The 19,851-nt window shown below is 38.3% G+C and overlaps 2 protein-coding genes across 6 annotated transcripts; both read right to left on the bottom strand.

Annotated features, from left to right (window-relative positions):
* Window positions 1-687: 687 nt before the first annotated feature.
* On the bottom strand, window positions 688-9,183 carry pianp (PILR alpha associated neural protein). 5 transcript variants are annotated; one of them, XM_052578675.1, is made up of 6 exons: window positions 8,906-9,183; window positions 8,602-8,654; window positions 8,018-8,432; window positions 6,720-6,798; window positions 4,412-4,531; window positions 688-3,016 (listed from the first exon to the last, which is right to left on the bottom strand). In XM_052578675.1, the coding sequence occupies exons 2-6, from the start codon at window positions 8,602-8,604 to the stop codon at window positions 2,995-2,997; spliced, it is 639 nt and encodes a 212-aa protein (XP_052434635.1). In that variant the 5' UTR covers window positions 8,605-8,654; window positions 8,906-9,183; the 3' UTR covers window positions 688-2,994. The 5 variants fall into 5 exon arrangements, with proteins under 5 accessions (XP_052434635.1, XP_052434637.1, XP_052434638.1 ...); XM_052578677.1 differs by having other exon boundaries at window positions 8,018-8,373; window positions 8,906-9,182; XM_052578678.1 differs by having other exon boundaries at window positions 8,018-8,373; window positions 9,076-9,171.
* A 386-nt stretch (window positions 9,184-9,569) lies between these two features.
* On the bottom strand, window positions 9,570-19,455 carry si:ch211-154o6.3 (uncharacterized protein LOC563854 homolog). Its single transcript, XM_052579386.1, has 13 exons — window positions 19,133-19,455; window positions 18,785-18,900; window positions 18,330-18,484; window positions 17,997-18,120; window positions 17,762-17,883; window positions 17,331-17,417; window positions 15,880-15,969; window positions 15,695-15,783; window positions 14,953-15,181; window positions 12,461-12,583; window positions 12,204-12,369; window positions 10,114-10,199; window positions 9,570-9,897 (listed from the first exon to the last, which is right to left on the bottom strand). Exons 1-13 carry the CDS (start codon window positions 19,220-19,222, stop codon window positions 9,809-9,811), a joined length of 1,566 nt encoding a protein of 521 aa, XP_052435346.1. The 5' UTR covers window positions 19,223-19,455; the 3' UTR covers window positions 9,570-9,808.
* Window positions 19,456-19,851: the final 396 nt, after the last annotated feature.

Genomic DNA, 19,851 nt, shown 5'->3' with positions numbered 1-19,851 from the left:
TTTCCTCTAATGTTAAGTGCTGCTAAATGTTTCGTCTCAATGGGGGCATGTCTGTTAAGAGGTCATGGCATTAATTAGCCACACTTTAATGTTGGAGCCCAGAAATAACATCCTGGTTTCCTCTCTTCCTCTCAGCACATACGCTCTTTCCCACCACTGTGTTATGCGAAATGCTTTTTATCCAGCCATAAAGCCTGACTAAATCAATGTTTCTCTCTGTCCTGCATAATGGTCTGTAATGGTAGCGATTAACTTGTGGTAGCCACTTAGAAATGAGGAGAACAATAAAAAGCAGAGAGCGATGATCTACTTTTACATTAACCCCTGCCTCCTCTCTTTCTCTCTGCAGAAATCCACCCTAAAATCCATGATCCTTTTTGCGCACACACCCTCTTCTGTTTCTCTCTATAAATAGTGGTGTTAACGTCAGTCGGTGTGACTGAGGTTCACTGTTTCTCAGTCTCTCAGCTCTGAGCAGATGGGAGCTGTGAACTCTTGTGGCTTACGTACAGCATGTGTGTGTCTGAAGTGAACGTGTGAAGCATCTTTGTGTCCTGGTGTTTAGTTGCTGTGCGATGGCTAATGAGTGTTTGCGGTGTCCCTTTGGCCTGGCTGTTTTGGCATGCGTGATTGCATGAGTCACTGTCATATAGGAAGTCCTTTCATACACAACACCAAAGAAACACGTTTTAAAACACCAGAGATGGCTTTTTATTGACTTCATAGTACACTGAATCACATATTTAAGGCAGTGCTACATAAATGATGTGAAACCTCTGAACATATCTCACATGGTGTAGCTTCTTGTGCATGATGTGAATAATTACGCGGGAATTCAATCTGATGTGCCCATAAACTATAATGGCACATTAGTTTCTTTTCCCCCTCTCCGTTGTAATGTTATTTGATTTTTTTTTTTTTCATGAGTTACATGGTTATTTCAGAGGGGATGATTATGATGTCCTTGGAAAATCCAGCTTATATTACATCTGGTTTAAAGTGAGAATGTCACTATGTAAAACTGATCATCTTAATATATTCTTGGTAATATTGTGAACAATTCCTCTGAAAAAAACTTTCCTTTTGCTAAGTCAGACCACACAGGCTATAGAATGCAAAGTCATTGGAAGTAATCAAAGGTTCTGGAAGTAAAAATCCCATTCAATTTCTCCATAAGGAAACCCCTATACTAAATATACTATCAAGGACAGACCTACTGTGAGCTACTGGGTTGTTATAGATTTCTATTGAAAACTCAACCTGCATTATTCAGACTAGTTTTAGTGAAAATCTAAATTGCTCAAGATTCTTACAGGGAATTCTCCAATAATCAGAGAATCGTGATAGCAAATAGTGCCAGAAGAACACTTCACCACCTGGACATTACCATAAAGCACTGCCAAAACTGAATTAGAGTCAGTCTCCCTAAACTCTCAAATGACTTAAATATTTGAACAATATGCATATTTTGCCATTAACATGAAATATATAACTTCTGTATATAATCAACATCTTATTCCTCTTCATTATTTTTAATTCCATTATGTTATTCACAATACAGTAATGGAAGTACAGTCTTGCACCTTTTGTCCGATTTTCAAATACTTTTTTTTTTGCTTCAAATGAAAGTTTGCAATGTTGTAAACATTAAACAAACATGTTGATTTGGTTCAACTTTATTTTAGATCCCTATGGGAAAAAGAATGGGAGAAATACTTATAAAGTGGGCGGACACTGCTGCGCTATATTGAATAACATTAACCATTGATTAGCCAATTAGCTATCCACACACTGATTTTGAAGATTTCCATTCAGTCTGATTGTATTCTGCAATAAAAAAAGCCAATTTTCCACACTTGTCCTTAAAAATGTCCTTCCTTAATGTTTTCTTTTGAATACTCGCTTTCATTATCAAATTAGTCAAAAATACAAAACTCAACACTGACTTCAGGACAGATTTAAAAATGTCGCTATAGTCTAAAAACCCAAACCCTCCTGATAGTTGCGGTTCATAAACAAGATAGGTTGTTAGCATAGCGATACATAAAACAAACTAGTGTGGCATGTTTTTTAATTGCTTATCAAACTAAAAATACCATGGAAGCACCAAGCTTATTTTTTCAGTATGTATTTATACATGTCCTTAATTGTGCTTTCCATAAACTCAACATGAAAACACCACACACACACACACCAGTAACTGTGGTGAGTGCTAGCTCTCCGCTAACCAAAAAAGACCCCCGAGAAGAGCTATATGGCCATGATTTAGAAGTATAAAGCTAATAAGAAGCATAACAACACACTCAGAATAGAATTACGTAGGTTTTACAAACACCTCAACAGATGTTGAGTCAGATTTACAAAAACGTCCATCTGATAATTAGTGTAAATTATAAGTTAACACTGCAGAGGTGTTTCCAGATATCAACTGACGTCATTAGTGTCTGCTGTTACCATGGAACACAGAGCGATATGAAACAAAACACTATAAACAAATGATGTGAATTATATTTAACCCTTCAAAATAACTGCAGTCATTCATTAAGCTCAAATAAATGCTACACAAAGTGCGATAAAGGCAGCGGTAGGCGGCTGTAACCTTTGTATGCATGAGAGAGAGGCTACTGCAAGCATGTCACGACGCCGGTTACTAAATTAATGACTACATACATCACAGCTTATTCCAGGATCAGAAGCTAATGATTGTTTTTATGGTAGAGGACATAGCATTCCCGGAGCCCTTGTGAATGGCTGCGTTGAGCTAATGAGAATAATACTGTACAAACGGCACTGGAAGAAAGAGCCACTGGACCACAAAACCTCAAAGTCTCCGTCAGAGTGCCCAAACAGATGTATTCATCCATATATCCACACGTGTCTATCTACATGTTATGTACATTCACATGGCTTGCCCACATGTTTTCACCAACGGCCACACTGAAGTCTGTGTCATGCCCACGGGATTTGATTATCATGCTCGGAAGAGTCAGCTCTTCAAAGATTGACCACTGGTATCCTGCAGTGTGGGGTAAAGAGATGAAGAAAGAGACGGCAACTTAAATTAATAAGAGTCTCACTCTATTATCGACTGTGAGATTAATTCTGAAATGCACAGAGCAGCAGGAAAGAGTCTGATTTCATGGATGGCACGCTTTCTTTCGCTCTCTGCATCTCTCCTGTTGAAATATTCACAACAATTGAGGAAAAACCTCCACAACAACGCCTAACTGGCTGTTTTGTATTGCGAGGCATTACCATTGATCTAACAGCACTAACATACTGATGTACACACAGGATCAGCATACATAAAAATGTTATCTGCATTTTTTAAATGAAATCGTTAATTCAATTAATTGAACACATTTTCATTGTATGCACATTTTTTAAAGAATCTGAATAATTTTGTAACAAAAAAGACAAAAATCTGATATTTTAGTCATTAAGTAATGTTAAACCTCAACAACACATTCAACTGTATGAACAGTTTATCACTAAAATACTTAGTGAAAAAAAATAGAAAATAAATTAAAAACAGGTACATTTAGCATCACTTAACAAGTTAATAGAAGAATAATAATGTAATATTACAATTAATTAAAAAATGTATTTACCAATTACTTGTTTAACATTATATATATATATATATATATATATATATATATATATATATATATATATATATATATATATATATACACACATACACACACACACACACACACACTATATTTAAATATACATTTATTTACATACATATATCTAACCATTATAAAAGCCAAGCCTAAATTAAATTATTAAAAATTCAGTTAGTGTGATAAATGTAGGAACTAAAATTTCAAAGAAATAATAATTGAATATTTAAGTATTTCCAACAATATATAAATGGATAAATGGAATTGTAAAATACATTTATAAATAAATAGTTAGGCCACTTATTGTACATTTTCCACTTAGTTTTTCATCTTATGAAAAAAAGGCCTAACATTTTAATTTTAATATTTATTTTATGTAATAATTTAAACTTAAAATTATAATTTCATTTTTGCAACAATATATTAATATATAATACACATTGATTTTATATAATATAATATTATATAATATTCTAAATATTCTTCTTTTGCTGTGACATTTAGAATATCTTTTGAACGTTTTAACTTTTTAATAAGGACCCACAGACACCCTGACATGATTTTAAATTAACAAATCAGTAATTTAACATAGCCCCTAGTTGGGTTTATTTATTTGTTGGGAACATTTTCTTTTATTTATGTTGTTCCCTTTGACAGTTCCCTTTGGCTTAGCAGTCTTGTTATCTCTGGCTTTTCCTTTTTCACACACATGCACACACAAAGAACTAAAACCATTCTTGGCACCCTGTCCCACAGGCTTACAGGCACAAGCACGCTACCTCTCTCTGTCGGGGAAGGATGGAGTGCTGTGCAGTGTCTGCCTGCTGTCCTCCTGAGCTATGGGCCGAGGGATGGCGAGGGAGAGAGGCGGAGGACGCTGTGAGAGACTGCGGTCGTAACTGAATGAAAGAGAGAGAGAGAGGGTGTGTGAGAGATTAGGACGACAGCCAGTGAGAATACAGACACTGAAGAAGGTGAGAAACAGGCATGAAAAGAGAGATTAAACAGTAGAACGGGAAAGAAGGCAAACACTTCAGTGACACTGACGGGAAGTTCATTCACTAGGTTGTTTAATTTAATAGACCGCCTTCAGCGAAAGAAAAGAACGGGGGAAATTAAAGCGCAAGAGAGAGAGAGAGACAGGGAGAGAGAGATGCTGAAATATTCAGTTAAAATCATATTTGTCCAGCAACCATGAGGAAGACAAAGTGTCGCAGTCACCGTGTGACATCCCATGTAATATTAATACCCCACACGCCGACTTAAACTTATCTTCAGTGACTCAGGAGCGAGTTTACTTCACCTCCCTGATGGGATGACGGACGGAGGGCTGGGGGTTGTTAAATGAGCGAGAGGATGTCTGCCAAGGCAAGTGTGTGAAATGCAGAGATTAATTGCGAAGATGTAGCTTGTGTATGCAATAAAATCGCCCTGGGCTCGCTCAGATGAACATCGCTCTGATCTTCTACGTGAGCGCCGGCCTCACATTAACATAAACCTGTTGGGAGTTCAAGATGTGACAGTTTTAAACCTCTCTATCGATCTTACAAACAAGCTCACAAGCCTTCTAATAATGTCTGATTTGTAGTACCATTGCTTTGTCGCATCATAAAAACGATGTGATTGGCTGATAAAACATAACTAGACCTGTTTTACGAGTTGGTGATTTCGTAGCCTATATGAATTTGTGATTCGTTCAGAAACATTCCTCTTTTAGAATGTAAGATTGAAGGTCCGCATCTAAAGCCGAAAGAATACTTCACTTGTCTGCAAAGTTTAGTTTGATTCCAAGGGACTGAGGATGGAGAGGGGCCCAAACACAAATGCTATCGAGGGTAGCGTCTGCTGGGCCGTGTACTGTCTGTGCTATGTAATTTTCTTCAACACACTTTGCTGATGTCTGCGCACATAATGGCACATGTGCGAGTAAATGAAAACTGAAAATAATGATTTGAACACATCTATCCACACTAACAACTCATCTACACTTGGAAAGGCTTGCATGCTCAGTTGTGCATGAGGTGGAGTGAAGCTTGGAAAAATAAGTATACATGGGCCTTAAACCTAACCACTACTTCGATAGCGTTTACGAACACATGCGGTTGACTCATGCGCACTAGAAAGTTTCCAGTGTCCAATGTCTGCACTGTTTCTCTCCAGAAGTTATAAAATGTCTTCAATCAACCCCTTCACACAAGTACGTCATCATTATGGCTGTTATTATTGTTGGTGTTTCACTTTTGTTGTTGTTTCATCGACTATGAAACAGATGGCCTTGCCATCTCGTGGACAAAACTAGTGCAAAAACATTGAAGGCCCTTGTGTGAGCTGAGCATGGTTAGAAAAATCGGGCTCCACAAATAGGCCTATAGTACGTTTGTACACATACTGTGTTGATGACTAAATTTATGTTTCTGCGAACAACGCATACCCTAGTGCACACGTAAAAGCCAAAGTATAATTTGAGCCCAAGTAGATCATAGAAAACTGTACAAATGAGATGGTACAAATTCATAAAAATTAGCCACCAATTTGTCAAAATAGTTATGAATTGCCATGAGAGTGCTTTGGCTGAAAAGTTTGAAATGTTTTGAGATGAAAGTGAATTCAGCGAAGGGAAGGTTCTAGCATAAACTAAGGCAGGTAGTAATAAATCACACTCATAACCTGTCACCCCAGTGTTTATAGTTACTCTCAGGATGATATGGGCCGTTCGTCAGCTCTATATCATTTTAATGATCATCTATGCGATCGAATGCTGCCGTCCGAGTAAATATAAATGCATTCCTGTGCCTGATGGCCCTCGACGCTCCAGGCTACATTTCTAATTAAACCAGCACAATAAAACACTGTAAGGTGTCCACACTGTTAGTGTATGGAGAGTCAGAATATCCATAGATGGCAATTTTAACAGTTCTGGGGGGAGCTCTTACTGAACAGAAGAATCCTCGACTGAAAGTTTGTGGAAATCTGTGGTGTGAACCCATTATGACACACTGACTGTTCAGTCACTCACACAAGCAAGCAAGCTGTCTCAGGGGACGTATGACAAAACCATGCAGGCAGAGGAGTGGTGAAATGTCTCACCAGAGTTTAGCAGAGATGATAACCGCACAGAGAATCAGCACAGTTGAGATCGTTACTGTCACATAAAACTGTGGGTCCACTGAAGAAAGAAATAGCACAGGAGAAGTATAATTAGACAAAGTGAGGGGACACTTTGAACAGACGTTTGAATTAAGTCCATGTGATGTTAAATTCTACTCTGAATTGGAATTGTAGGAAGGGGATGTGCAGAACTGCAATTCAAATTAATTAAACAGTCACACAACAGAAATAAGGCCGTAAAAACAATAGACATGGAAAACGTTGTCTCCCCTTCAAATGTGGGTCATTAATGAGTGATTTCTAAATGTTTTCATATGGCCTCACACAATCTTGAATAATTGTTTACATTCTTACAAGAAAATATATTTGGTTTGATTTTTTTTAAGACTTTGATTTTTTTTTTTTTTTATACATTATCAAATAAAGATCATGGTTCATTTAAAATAATAATAATAATTTAAATGTGTATAATAATTGTAATATATTTACTTAAATCTAAAAATATATGTAATTATATTTGAAATGCAATTAAAATATTTAACATAATTATATATGAATCATTAGTATAACTATGCATATAAATTAAATACAATTTAAGATATACAAATGTATACTTACAGTTCAAACAACAAATAACAATATCACCTAATCTGAAAATATTGTATGATGTCATGAACAGCAGTTGTATGAAATTCATTCTTAAAAACATCTAAGATTCTACTTTAAATTAAAAATGATTCCTCAAACCGTAGAGCATTGCAACACCAAGGTCATGGGTTGAATTCCCATGCTGTGCATTAACCCAGTGTAACATATATCTTGAATGCAATGCAAGTTGCTTTGATAAAGCTTTTGATAAAAGTGTCTGCCAAATGCATAATTGTAAATTCTGGCCTATTTGATACCTCAATTCAAAAGCAAAAATTAAACTTGCATTTGAATTTTAAAACTCATTCCCAGTTCGCTTCCAAATGGCCCACATGCCTATAAAAAAGCAATTAAAGGAACATTAAGATGTAGAAAAAGTGGGAAGAAAGACTTGCAACAAGCCATTACAGGAGAGAAGAGCGAGAGAAATGTGAGGGCGAAAAGAGTGGGCAGAGTGTCATAATCAGGTAATATTGGATTGATTGGATTGATGCCTGCCTCCTGCTCAGTAGCAGAGAAATCTAAGCTCTCCTCAAGCGCAGATTTTCTACTATGAGGAACCAGCATGAGCCTAGAGCCCTGTCGGCGATGCAGTTCTCCGATAAAGAACTCATTTCACGGATACCAACCTTCCTCGGTGCCCTGCTCTTCTGTCTCTATCTTATCCCTCTCTCCTGTAGTCGGGCGTTGTGTTTGATTGGCAGCCGCGCTTCGCCGGTGCGACCAGTCCTCGGGCGTAGTCACCCTCAAACCCTCCGTCTCCAGACTGGACAGCAAGTGATGGGTTTCGTCCTCCAGGGGCTGTGTTGGACCCCAGTCCACTGCCCACAGCTGAGTGGTGCTGGCCTGCGCCGTGACTGGCATCTGCTTTTCACCCAACTCCTCCCACTTCCTGTCATCTGTGTCACCGGTGGCAGTGCAAAAAATTACAGTGACCAGCAGGAACCTCCAAAGGGGAATGAATCCAATGTGGGGAGAGATGGAGCTGGGGGGAAGGAGAGACAAAGCAACGAAAAGACGGAAGGGGGGATTGAAAAGGAAAAGCTAGAGATTGGAAAAAAACACATAACTAAGAGGCGTGAATCGAGTACAGATGGAAAGAGACTTAAAGCAGAAGCTGATGCAACCCAATGGGCTGCAGGAAACTAACTGGTCAGATCTGAGAGCACAGTGCAACCAAAACAGTCTGTTCGGTGCGCTCGCTTTGCCTTACCATCGCTCCATCGCTTCAGCCTGTTCACTGACTCCTCGCCGCTCCAATCATCTCTTAAATGAGAATGACATAAAGAGAAGGATGAGAAGAGAAACAGAGCTGGAAGGGGGAGGGTTCAGTCTTGACACGGACTAAAAGACCATAAACAGATGGCTGTAGTGGAGAAATACCCTGCTGGCTCCGAGACAGCACAAATAAAAACACACACATACTGTAAGCGTGCACACTCATCCAGATCAAACAGGATCACACTCATCAAGAACCAAACCACAGGATCCACAGAAAAACACGCATGCGAACACACCTGTGGATGCCTTCCCCGTGTCAAGCCACTTCCCGACCAGTCAAACAAAACTCAACATCTGGATCCAGATTTATGGCACACTCTGACTTCCAGGCAACACTCACGAATACACCTACACACACTTGGAGACATGCAGAACTCTCAAGACAGATATCGGCTCACATGCCTACCTCATGCCACTGAAGAAGGGAGTGGGAGAGAGGCAGAGCGCCTGGAAGTGGGGAAAAGCATTGGTTGCCGTAGCGACAGAGACATGTAGAAATTGCGCGAGTGAGAAATAGAGTGCGGAAGAGGGAGAGAGAGAGAGAGAGAGAGAGAGAGAGAGAGAGATAGCCAGAGGAGGGAGGGAGGGAGGATTGGAGGAAAGATTGAAATACTAATTATGCATCTTAACTGGTTCAAATTAAATAGGCAGCGAGAAGAAAATAAATGAATTTTGAAGGCGAAAATAGCCGGACGGAATAAAAGAAGTGGCTTATTAATATTCCGAAGACCAGCTGAAGTAAATAAAAAGTATTCAGAAAGGACAAATGAAGAGAGGCAGCAGCAGGAAAATCGATATACATTAATGTAGCGTTGGACAGGAGCCCTACATGATAAACAACGCTATAGATATTTATAGACAGAAGTGCCAGCGATGATAAATACTCTCACACGACAGACATAACATGGTAGGTTTTATTGGATCAACGTTTACATAGAAAACAGTCTGCTGTTCCTTCTGTTTCTTCCCTTCTGCCAGTCAGTCAATCTGTTCCACTTCAGTCCCTTCGCATGTTTTCTTGCACTCCCGTCGCCCCTTGACCTTGCCTTTGCTTTCTCTTCCTTTGCAGCTTGTTCTTTTTAACCCTCCTTCAATCTCCTTCCCCTCGCTCTCTTTTTTTCATTCACCCCTCCTCTTGCTCACTGAAGAACACAACGCAGCCATGAAGAACTTGCAGGCTCCTCTGTTTCAGATGCATCCTGGTGTATGGAGTCTTCATCATCGTCCACTGGAGGAAAAAAAATAAATATTATTTTTCGTAAATTAAAATGTTTTATAGCCTCATTTTTTAAATGCTGTTAACTCATTTATTCGAGAACACTGCTAAATAAAGTCCATAAATTGCTTGAAAAAGTTGTTTTTATTATTAAATTACTGCAAATTTGATTTGGACTGGAATTTTTCAACATAGGTTAAAACATCCATTTTCGGTTGTCTCGCTTACCCTCACTTTGTTCGTCTTCTGAATCTCTGTCAGATTCCAGAAGACAATCTACCAATCGGCTGTCTCGTCTCACTGTGACATCGCCTCTAGAGGAAAAACAACAGAAGACCGTCAGTGCAGGCCACTTGGGTCACACTGTTTACAAGGAAAGAAGGATGTTTAACTCAGCCTGAAGCAATAAGAAAGCTGCTCTGCTGACAAAAGCGCGCCGTCAATGGGATTGGAATGACTTCATTATACAAACTGCTTTTGAAGTAGCAAGTATATCATTAAGAGTTAAGCAGAGGATTAAAAATCCTCTTTATATCTGGCTTAAGGTGTCACATTAGCAGTATTTCAATGTATTGTCTATTTTCAAAAGTGTAGCGAAACATGAATATGTGATTGGATTTATTGTAGGAAAGTTTGCCAAACAATGTTAAGTGTGACTGCACCCAAGCTGGCACGGGGCCCAGTGCATGAGAGGGAGTGGAGCCCCCGATCAATCCTTTCACGGTCCCATTCCAGGTCGGGGAGTGGGGAGGTTACCCCCTCAGTCTGTTCATGATTGCATTTTTTCCACTTGGTTGTCCCATTCCAGGTCCTCCTTTGGTTCATTAGCGATCACATTTGTCCCATTCGGTTAATTTATAATTGTGTTTCAGGTCCTCCCTCGGTTAGTTTGTGATCATGTTTGTCCCATTGGGTTCTTTGTGATCATGTTTTATATCCCACTCAGTTTGTTTGCGATCTTGTTTTCCCACTCGGCTCATCTGTGATCACATTCCAGCTCCAACTCTGTTAATTTGCATTCGCGTTTGTCCCTGTCAGTTCGTTTGTGATCGCATTCCGGGTTTGCATCGTGATTTAATTTTTTTTTTTGTAGTTACAGCCACACCAGTAGCACCACCGTAATGATGACCCTGACTGCACCTTTAGTTGTTCAGCATTTACTCCTGGTGACCCAACACAGCACCAATGTTGTTTCATTTTTCTGCTGAAAAATTTATATTTTATGCTTAAACCAGCATAATCTGGTTTTAGTTGGTTAAATCTGATCTCCCATCTCTTCAAGATGATGTTTAGCTGGTTTTGCTGGTCAACCAGCTTAAAAGTGTTTAAAACAACTCCAAAAACCAGCCTGATCAGTCAAGCTTGACCAGGTTAGGAGACCAGCTAAGACCGGCAAACCAGGTTAGGCTGGTTTAAGAAATGTTTTTCCAGTAGTGTGCACAAACGTAAACACAAATGTCCTTGAAATTAAACATTGTTATTAATACTGACAGAAAATTGGTTTAAGATGATTAAATCTAGTCTTCCAACCTTCCCAGCTGAAAGGTGCCTAAAACTACTGTAAAACCAGTGCACAGACCAGCCTGACGAGGCTGGGAGACCAGTTAAGACCAGAAACCAACAGCAATGTAAGCAAAAATGTCCTTGAAATTAAACATTGATATTAATATCACCATGAATGTTGGCATCTGCCTAATTTGGACAGCTTCCAAGTGACAGATTAAGCTCCAAAATACAACACGCAGTCTCTCTGACACAGAACAAATGAAATGGTAATAATTTTCTCTCCCCTTTAAAAACCTGAAGTCTTTTTCACAAATCTAAATATGCAGAATTATATGGCTAGTTGCATTTGATTATTTGCATTCAACATTGTTTTTCCTGTAACCCACCAGCTGAGACCTGCAGCTCTAAACAGAAGCTACAAAGAAATCAATATATTTTCCACAAAGTGATCATCGGCTCTGCATCTAGCACTCAATGTGAGCTACGGTTCTCATTGTCAATTAAACTGTGCCCGGAGCAATCCTGCAGACTTCTCATTAATAAGCATCCCAAAGATACTATATTCCAGCCAGTATCTCATTACTAATGTACATATTGATATACTGACTAAATGAAACATTGAGCAGAGTGTCTTATATTAGTAACTATGTGTCAGCGAATGTCTACGAATTGATATATACAGTAATACATTATATAAAGTAGGTTGTGAACAGATAAGTAATGGGCAGAAGGGGTTGTGAAGTACATCTCTTAGAGAAAGGGAATCTGAGATAAGATGAAATAGACCTCTACATCTGGAAAAAAAAACACACCTCTTTTTAAAACTTCCAGGAAGCTGCTCCCAAACAATGAGGTTACGACCCCCTGTGACCCAACGATGGTCCCCACTTGCTGTTAGCCACGCAGCAAAACAAAGAATCCTGGGAAGATCTGAAGAAGTGAGTGAAACCAGGTATTTGCACTGGGGAAGCGAGAACACTGAAAGAGCGTGAGAGAAAGAAAAAATGGTGATTATACAACTGACAGTTTTCAAAGGTGTTAAAATAAAATTTATGTTAAATTCACTCACAGTTAATTGTGCTCTCTCCATTAATAATGTCAAAACAAGAGCCAATCAAAAGGCTGGGTATTTGATTGACGCAATCTGTGACACCAGCAGTGCTGCTGTGATTGGTTAGTCTGGTCATCACGCCTGCACAGGATTGGAGAGAGCATATATGCATCATTAGGGACACTTTCTAACATTTATCCACTGAAACGCAAATAAACCATAAACTAAAAGTAATTAAACTCACATAATCTGTCTATTTATAGACTCCGTTCTTACTCTGTCAAAAGCTGCCGACTTTGGTGTGTATTTTATGCCTTTAATACCAAAGCTTTTTTGTCTGTAAGAAGCTCATTAATTCTTTGAGAGCTCCGGCTACGAGTTGTTTGATGAACTAGGGTCATTATGAATTTCAGCGCTCTCGATTAGAGTGTCACATCATGGTGTGCTCCTACCAGTAACTCTGATTTATCTGATGTAATTGTTTACAGGTTTATTTTTCTTTTGAGATAATGGCCTTTAGCACAAATATCCTGTTAGAAAACAGGATTAAAATGAGAAAGTGGTGGATGTTTTTTTGAATTTTCCTCTGTCCTGGGGCAAACAGCCCCCACTCCTGTCTGTGTTCTCTGAGCCACTGGGACTTTAACACAGATTATATTAGCATCTCTGAGCGAATAGACTCAGTCAAGATGTATTCCATTAATAAATCTGTTAAATAGCCCTGAGTCAAAGAACAAATGAAGGTCCAATGGGGGTTGTAAAATATTTATAGCGACAGAATCCTGCATTTATATGAGAGGTGCTTTATAAAATAAGATGTTGACTAAATATTGGTGCTGATGGCAGATCAAAGGATTATGTAAATTGAAAATGTTTATTTGGTGGGAATAAGTAAAAAAAATAAAGAAATAAATGTGGGCCTATTCACACTTTTATGTAATGTCTTTGAAATATCCTTTTCTAGTTTTTCTAATTTGAAGGCTGCTTTTATCCAATATGAAATTAACAGTGATTTATTTGATTGTAAATTAAAGTAAATATATTTAAATATAACCAGAATTAATCTTATTTATACATATAATTATTACTGTTCAAGAGTTTAGTCAGTCATATTATTTTAAAGCACAAAAAGATTTTTGAGCGGTTCTATAACGGCAAGGAGGCAAAGGAGGCAGTCTCCTCAAAATATATTGGATGAGGGGAAAAAATCATAGTAGAAAAATAAAACAATGCCAATATTACAAAATATAAACCAAAGTGCAAGAAAGTTGCGCACATCCCACAAACCCACACAGGACTCCGACTTTGCAGGATAAAAAAGGGAAACCTATCGCAAATACAAACATACTGTCCGCACACTGATATTGCTCCAGAAGAATAATTTATTGCTACGTTTTGATCATCAGGTCGTGTGCCTGACGAAGACCTGATGGTCGAATGCCCTGAACCGCAATGTGTTATTCAGAATGAATGGGAAAAGTCACTTGATGCATCCAATGCGATATGACGGGATTAACTGGTTATGATTGTCTGTGATTGGTTCATGCTATTAATCCCACCTCTTGTGTTCATGCTCTTTCCGTGTTAATGAACCAGTTTGAATGAACAATATAATTATGTTAATTGGAAAACTAATTTAAAAAGTAGGTAAACAACTGGCACACTTAGATTTAACTAGAGCCTGACCGATATTTTTTGGGGGCTGATGCCAATACCGATATTAGGCAGTAAAAAAAGACTGATGCCGATATATCGGCCGATATTCTTTATGTGTAACACTATATTATAAATTACTGTATAGTACAGCATAGTACAGTACAGTATAGTCAAAAGTTTGGACACTTCCCATTCGTGTGTCCAAACTTTTGATATTTCGGCGACAGCCTCATATCGGCCGATAATATCAGCTAAACAATATATCAGTCGATCTCTAGATATAACCACTGTATTACAGTACATCAAAATAAGACTTGAAACTGGGATTTTCATTCCCTTTTTATTCTTGGTGAAATTTAAAGTAAATCTCTGTGTCTGTGACCAATATTTAACAAGCTTTGATGACTGATGACCCGAGGAAAAAAAAAAGTTAAGCTAATTATTTAAATAAGAATAGCTCAACATAATATTACAAATAAAAATACTGTTAAATTCTCACTGCTTTGAGTTATTATTTTGGAAAAATTTAAAATGATTAAAAATAACTTGATAAGATTCATACATGTCTTTAATAAAGGGAATATTGATTATGATTGTTAATGTAAAAATATACAGTGTACATTTTTTTCTTTTTGTTTCTCTGATAGTGTAACCGATTTTTATGTAAGCAAGACAATGTGACTGGGAAAACTCCTCATTTCACCACACACTACTGATTAGGCCAAAAACTCCAGCCCTAACCCGGCACTGGTACATGGTGTTCAAGCCCATACATAACTTATACTTAAATTAATAAATATAATCCTAATTCATATTAATATTAAATTTAGATAATAATGTATTTAATATATTACCTGTTCTCCAGTTTAGGATTCGTATGCTGGCCTTTCCACATGAGAGGAACACACGGTCACCACGGGGGCTCAGAATCAGCCTCCCGTTCACCCCGTCATCCCCACGACACCCTGTGACTTCTGGCCCCCAGATGTGCAACCTGCGGAGGGGCTCTGTCCGTACATCGGACACCTCCCACACACACACACATCCCTCTGCGGAGCCGCTGAACAGCAGAGGACCCTGGGACTGTGGAGAGAACGAAGGGTAGATGCCACTGTGTTTCCATGACAACTCATGCCAAATAACAGTATTAAATATGGAAAGAGAGTCACCGCTGTTTGATGCTACAGTATTCGGTTTCTTATCTCAACCTATTTCAATATTTCCTCTCTCAATTACTACATGATTTATTTACTTCTATTCTGTATCTATTGATTTCTTTATATTATATTGCTCTGCCCAGTTTCATTTCACAAAAGCAATTAATCACCGACTAAAAAGAGAAAGAGATTGCATTAGAATTTTTTTTTTAATGTTGGCATTTAATAGCTTGTACATCTCTTTGAACTTTAGACTGTGTTTAAAGATCGCGAGGACAAAACTGCTCTCAAGGGATTCCTCTCCAGGCAACTCTTCAGCTTTGAGCGGAGGCACAATCTTATTTATTTATTTATTTTTTAAACATGTGCTGCTCTCTAAAGGGCAGACTCGGAATGTTCTAGATGCCAGCACAGTTCTGTTGCCATGGCACTCGCCCACCTGTAGTGTGGTGACTGCGTCCAGGTGTGCGTTCTCTGACTGACAGTTCTCCAGCGAGCTCCAGCTCCACACCTGCAGCTTCCCAGCATCTAGTGTAAGATCAATAACCCTGAGCCTCAGACACACCTGATATGTCGAGACTGATGCAAGGCATGGTCAACTCAACCTCACACACAGATACCTACCTGAACCTGTAACAATGAAGCCCTCTCCTTCAGGAATGAAGCACAGGCTTGAGACTGCATTGAATGTGTAGATGGATTTGACGCACTGACCTGCAGGAATAACAGCATGTGATGCAAACCCCAAACACACTTGAGTTTAATTCACCCTCATTGGCAGGGGATGAAAAAAGCTGTGGTGTCCAAAAAAAGAGTGAGTAGTACCCTCTCCAGCAATTACATAATGACTGAGAGTCAGATAATGGGCACTCAGAACAACAGCACATCTACTGCACACTCTCTATCCTTTACCATTTCGATTTTAAAAATAGTTTCAAATGGTTACTTTTAATTTGACAATACATTGCTAATGCTACATTACGTTTTAAGCAGGATTTGGCAAAATTCTGAATTTTGAAAATTGGCATTCTTTTCATTAATGAGTGTGAATTTCAATCACATTGCTCACACATCACAGGATGTTGAACTGGAATTTGATTTAAAATGAGAGAAGGATGAAATTTACTGAACTGCTATGTAAAGGCATTCGGCACAGTCACAACAGAGGGATTTAGTTAGCTTAATTAATTTTGCAGCAAAATATATATGACTGCATAATTCATTTTGACTAGTTATGCTAATGCTTATCCTAATACGCAGAACAGATTTTTCCACAACTGATTCATCATTCTAAATCAAACACCACACAAGTTTCAAATAGCTTCATGAAAATAAAATATTCACTTAAAAATTTGTATATAACAAATATGTAATACACTAAAGCCACTGTTTTAGTAATAACAAATATGATTATTTCACAATTTCACAGTCCTGTGATATTTTTGTCTGTACTGTACTGGCAATTTTTTTATAATAAAAATAAGCATATATTTATAATAACTGACTATACAAAAAGTATGAGATAGGTCAGATTTTTTCAAGTTTTGAAAAGAAGTAATTTTCTGCTCACCAAGACTGCATTTATTTAATCAAAAATCCAGTAAAACGTGAACACTGTGAAATATCACAGTTTAAAATAACTGTTTTCCATTTTAATAAACATAAACATATACATACATATATATTTACACACACATACATATATCTATTTATCTATCTATCTATCTATCTATATATATATATATCTATCTATATATATATATCTATATATATATATATATATATATATATATATATATATATTATGAAATCATTCTAATATGCTGATTTCGTTCTCAAGAAACATTTTTACTATGATCTATTAATTACAGAACTTCAGACAAGAATTCATTTCAAGTCTGATATATTAAATAGCTTTGTATTTGCATTCCTCCTTATAACCTAATTAGTATTCAACAGTTCTACTTTGTAATTTAAAGGACATTCATAATTCTGAAGCTGCTCAACCTTTATTTGAAAATGATTGCTGAGGCCACACATTCATGTGTGTGTGTGTGTGTAAGAGAAAAACTCACCCGAGCTCAAAGCCCAAATTCTCACACAACAGTCTGTGGATCCACTTAGAACAAATCTTTCATTGTCAGCCAAGTCAAATACACGTGCTGTGGAAAAACAGATCAAGAGAATAAGAGTTGAGGACAGAGAACAAGAAAGAAAGAGTGACTGCAGGACACGAGAAAATTGAGAATGAAGGACAAACGATGTGAAAAACAAATGCACTGTCAAAACAGCAAGACATGGAGTGATGGAGAGCAAAAGGGACAGATGGGAAGGAGGGCATAAGTAGCTGGAACAAAAGAGGTGAGAGAAAAGAGAGAGCATAAAGGACGAGTGAACAATCTTGGGTACATCTGTATCAGCCGGCTGGCCCCCGTCAACAGGATCAATTATTCTTTACTTTCCTAGGTTTGAGAGAGTGTGAGTGTGTGTGTGTGTGTGTGTGTACCCAATCTCCTGCAGTACTCTGGAGGTGGTGCACTGAGACAGGTGACTCCACCGCTGTGACCTCCCAAATTGCGCTGCTCCGTTGCCGTGGGAACATGCCACACTTTAACTGTTGTATCTCGACTTAAATTGGAAGAAACAGTAGGTGAAGACCAGAGAAGAGAGAGAGAGCCGTTAAAAAACACGTCAGCAATTTCAGTCAGTCAGAGTCATAAACGGTTTACTTTGTCCAGTACCTGCCAGAAATCACAAGATTGTCGATGGCGACCGCACAGGTGATGATGTCACTATGACCCTCCAGAGTCCGGAGTCGAAACTTGGCCTTCTCCCAAGCTTGTCTGCGAGATTTGAACTCTGCATCTGCAGCGTATGAAGACAAACAAACGGTTTCATATGAACTTAGGTCATGTTTTTTTTCCTCTCCCATGAATGCTGATAAACTGACCATCTGTTATATCATTGCATGAGACAGCCATTAGGCAGAACTTCCTGTGAAAGACAAGCAGCCTTGTAATCCACATCTGTGTGAGTAACGGTAATTGTGTGTGTGATCAGTGCACTAATTTGACCTTCTTGTTCTTCTACACTGGAGCTGACGGGGAGATGCGTCTCTCCTCTGCCATCTGTCTGGCTTCTGTCGCTTCTTTCATTCTCTCGTCTTTCCTCCCGAGCAATCTTCAGCGCAGGACGACAGGGAACAACAAGTTGTTCTGTGACCTCCTCGCTATCATGAGAAATAAACATCACTGTCAATTATTCTCATGCCTGTCCATAGGTATTAAACAAACACTGCTTGTCTTGTTATATCTTTGTTGTAACAAGTATATTATTAAATAACAATGTGTGAGAGAGAAAGCCCGGGTGAGGGAGTTCAAGGATAGAGTTTTTAAAGAAATATGATGATTCAACACTGCCTAGACGCCAGAGAGCCGGAGACTAGACATGGGCAGAGGCCTAAAGTTTAATCTTACACACCCTGGCCGTTTTGATCTCTCTCCTTCCCTACCTAGTCACTCATTCTTACACTTGTCTTTTCATTTTATCCTCCTCCTTTCCCACAATCTCTTGAGTTTGCTGGGGGCCAGAATGATGCAGAAGTAGCTCAGCCAATCTGGAGCGAAGCTCCGCCTTCTTTGAGACCTACAAAGAGTGATGCGTGATAATCATAAAAGACAAATTTTTAATTATGGTAAAACTGAATACCTTAGTTATCCTTAAAATTATGTGTTTCTATTCAGTGAATCATTCATGCGTGATCTTTTTATGTGTGACTGATGATTCGAGCTGAACACACATGGTCTATATTAAATATTCAATGTGCAAAATGTCTGCACTGTTGTAATGCGTGTATAAGAGCGTGATCATTCTGTACCTTTATTTTTTCCTCGGGAGTGAGGGAAATTTTGATCTCCAAGTTTTCAATTTGCCTTAACTTCTTCTGGAGTTTCCTCACCTCCCCCATCTGACTTCAGTGTAAACACAAACTCAGTACTGATGTAAATTCAGACTGCAAGGATTCTTCGTCAAGTAACTGAGCTCTTTTTTAGACCAGCATGCTTTCCTCGATGTTTTTATATGAAGTGAATCCGCGGTTGATACTTAGAAAAGCGTTAACGGATTTGTTGTTGTCCAATGTAAGCAGACGTGTCCGCAAACCACATCAGCCGGAAGTCAACGGCTGTAAGTGACCTCATCTGAAGGAAACTTGTCTGTGAATCTCTCGGGCGACATCGCGTGGATTCAGAAGGACGCTTCGAGTTCGTTCTCTTTCATTATCATGCTCCTAGTGTAGACATTGTTAATATAAATTACATTTCTTACCTCTAAGAAGCGACAGCGACACAGCTATATTTAAACAAGCAAACGAAACTTATTTTTGTACAAAAAAACTTTTGTAAAAAGTAAAAAAAAATCTTAACACTGGATGAGCGCATATTTTATTAAAAAATGACTCATTTGCATAATTAAACATAACAATTTAGAAAACTTGTAATACAAAAAAATGTTTGCAATTAACAATGTAATCATTTAGCTGAGCAAGTTAGTAGGGCTATAGCTACTTTTTTTTTAACCCTATTCACCTGCAATGTG

This window comes from Carassius gibelio, chromosome B16, assembly GCF_023724105.1.
Source record: "Carassius gibelio isolate Cgi1373 ecotype wild population from Czech Republic chromosome B16, carGib1.2-hapl.c, whole genome shotgun sequence".
In the NCBI taxonomy this organism is placed as follows: domain Eukaryota; kingdom Metazoa; phylum Chordata; class Actinopteri; order Cypriniformes; family Cyprinidae; genus Carassius; species Carassius gibelio.
Note: the sequence above shows the minus strand (reverse complement) of the source record. Positions and strands in the feature narration are given on the sequence as shown.

Bases quoted from the DNA above. Each gene is read 5' to 3' on its own strand.
- pianp (XM_052578675.1), bottom strand. The intron at 6,799-8,017 runs GTTGGTATCCGT...TTCTTTCTTCAG, and splicing joins AGAGCAGGGCACCGAGGAAG to TGGACCCACAGTTTTATGTG. The intron at 3,017-4,411 runs GTAGCGTGCTTG...CCCACACTGCAG, and splicing joins TCCTTCCCCGACAGAGAGAG to GATACCAGTGGTCAATCTTT.
- si:ch211-154o6.3 (XM_052579386.1), bottom strand. From the start codon at position 19,222: ATGGGGGAGGTGAGGAAACTCCAGAAGAAGTTAAGGCAAATTGAAAAC. The intron at 18,901-19,132 runs GTACAGAATGAT...CACTCTTTGTAG, and splicing joins CTCCCGAGGAAAAAATAAAG to GTCTCAAAGAAGGCGGAGCT. The intron at 15,182-15,694 runs GTGGGCGAGTGC...TTCTCTCCACAG, and splicing joins ACGCAGTCACCACACTACAG to TCCCAGGGTCCTCTGCTGTT.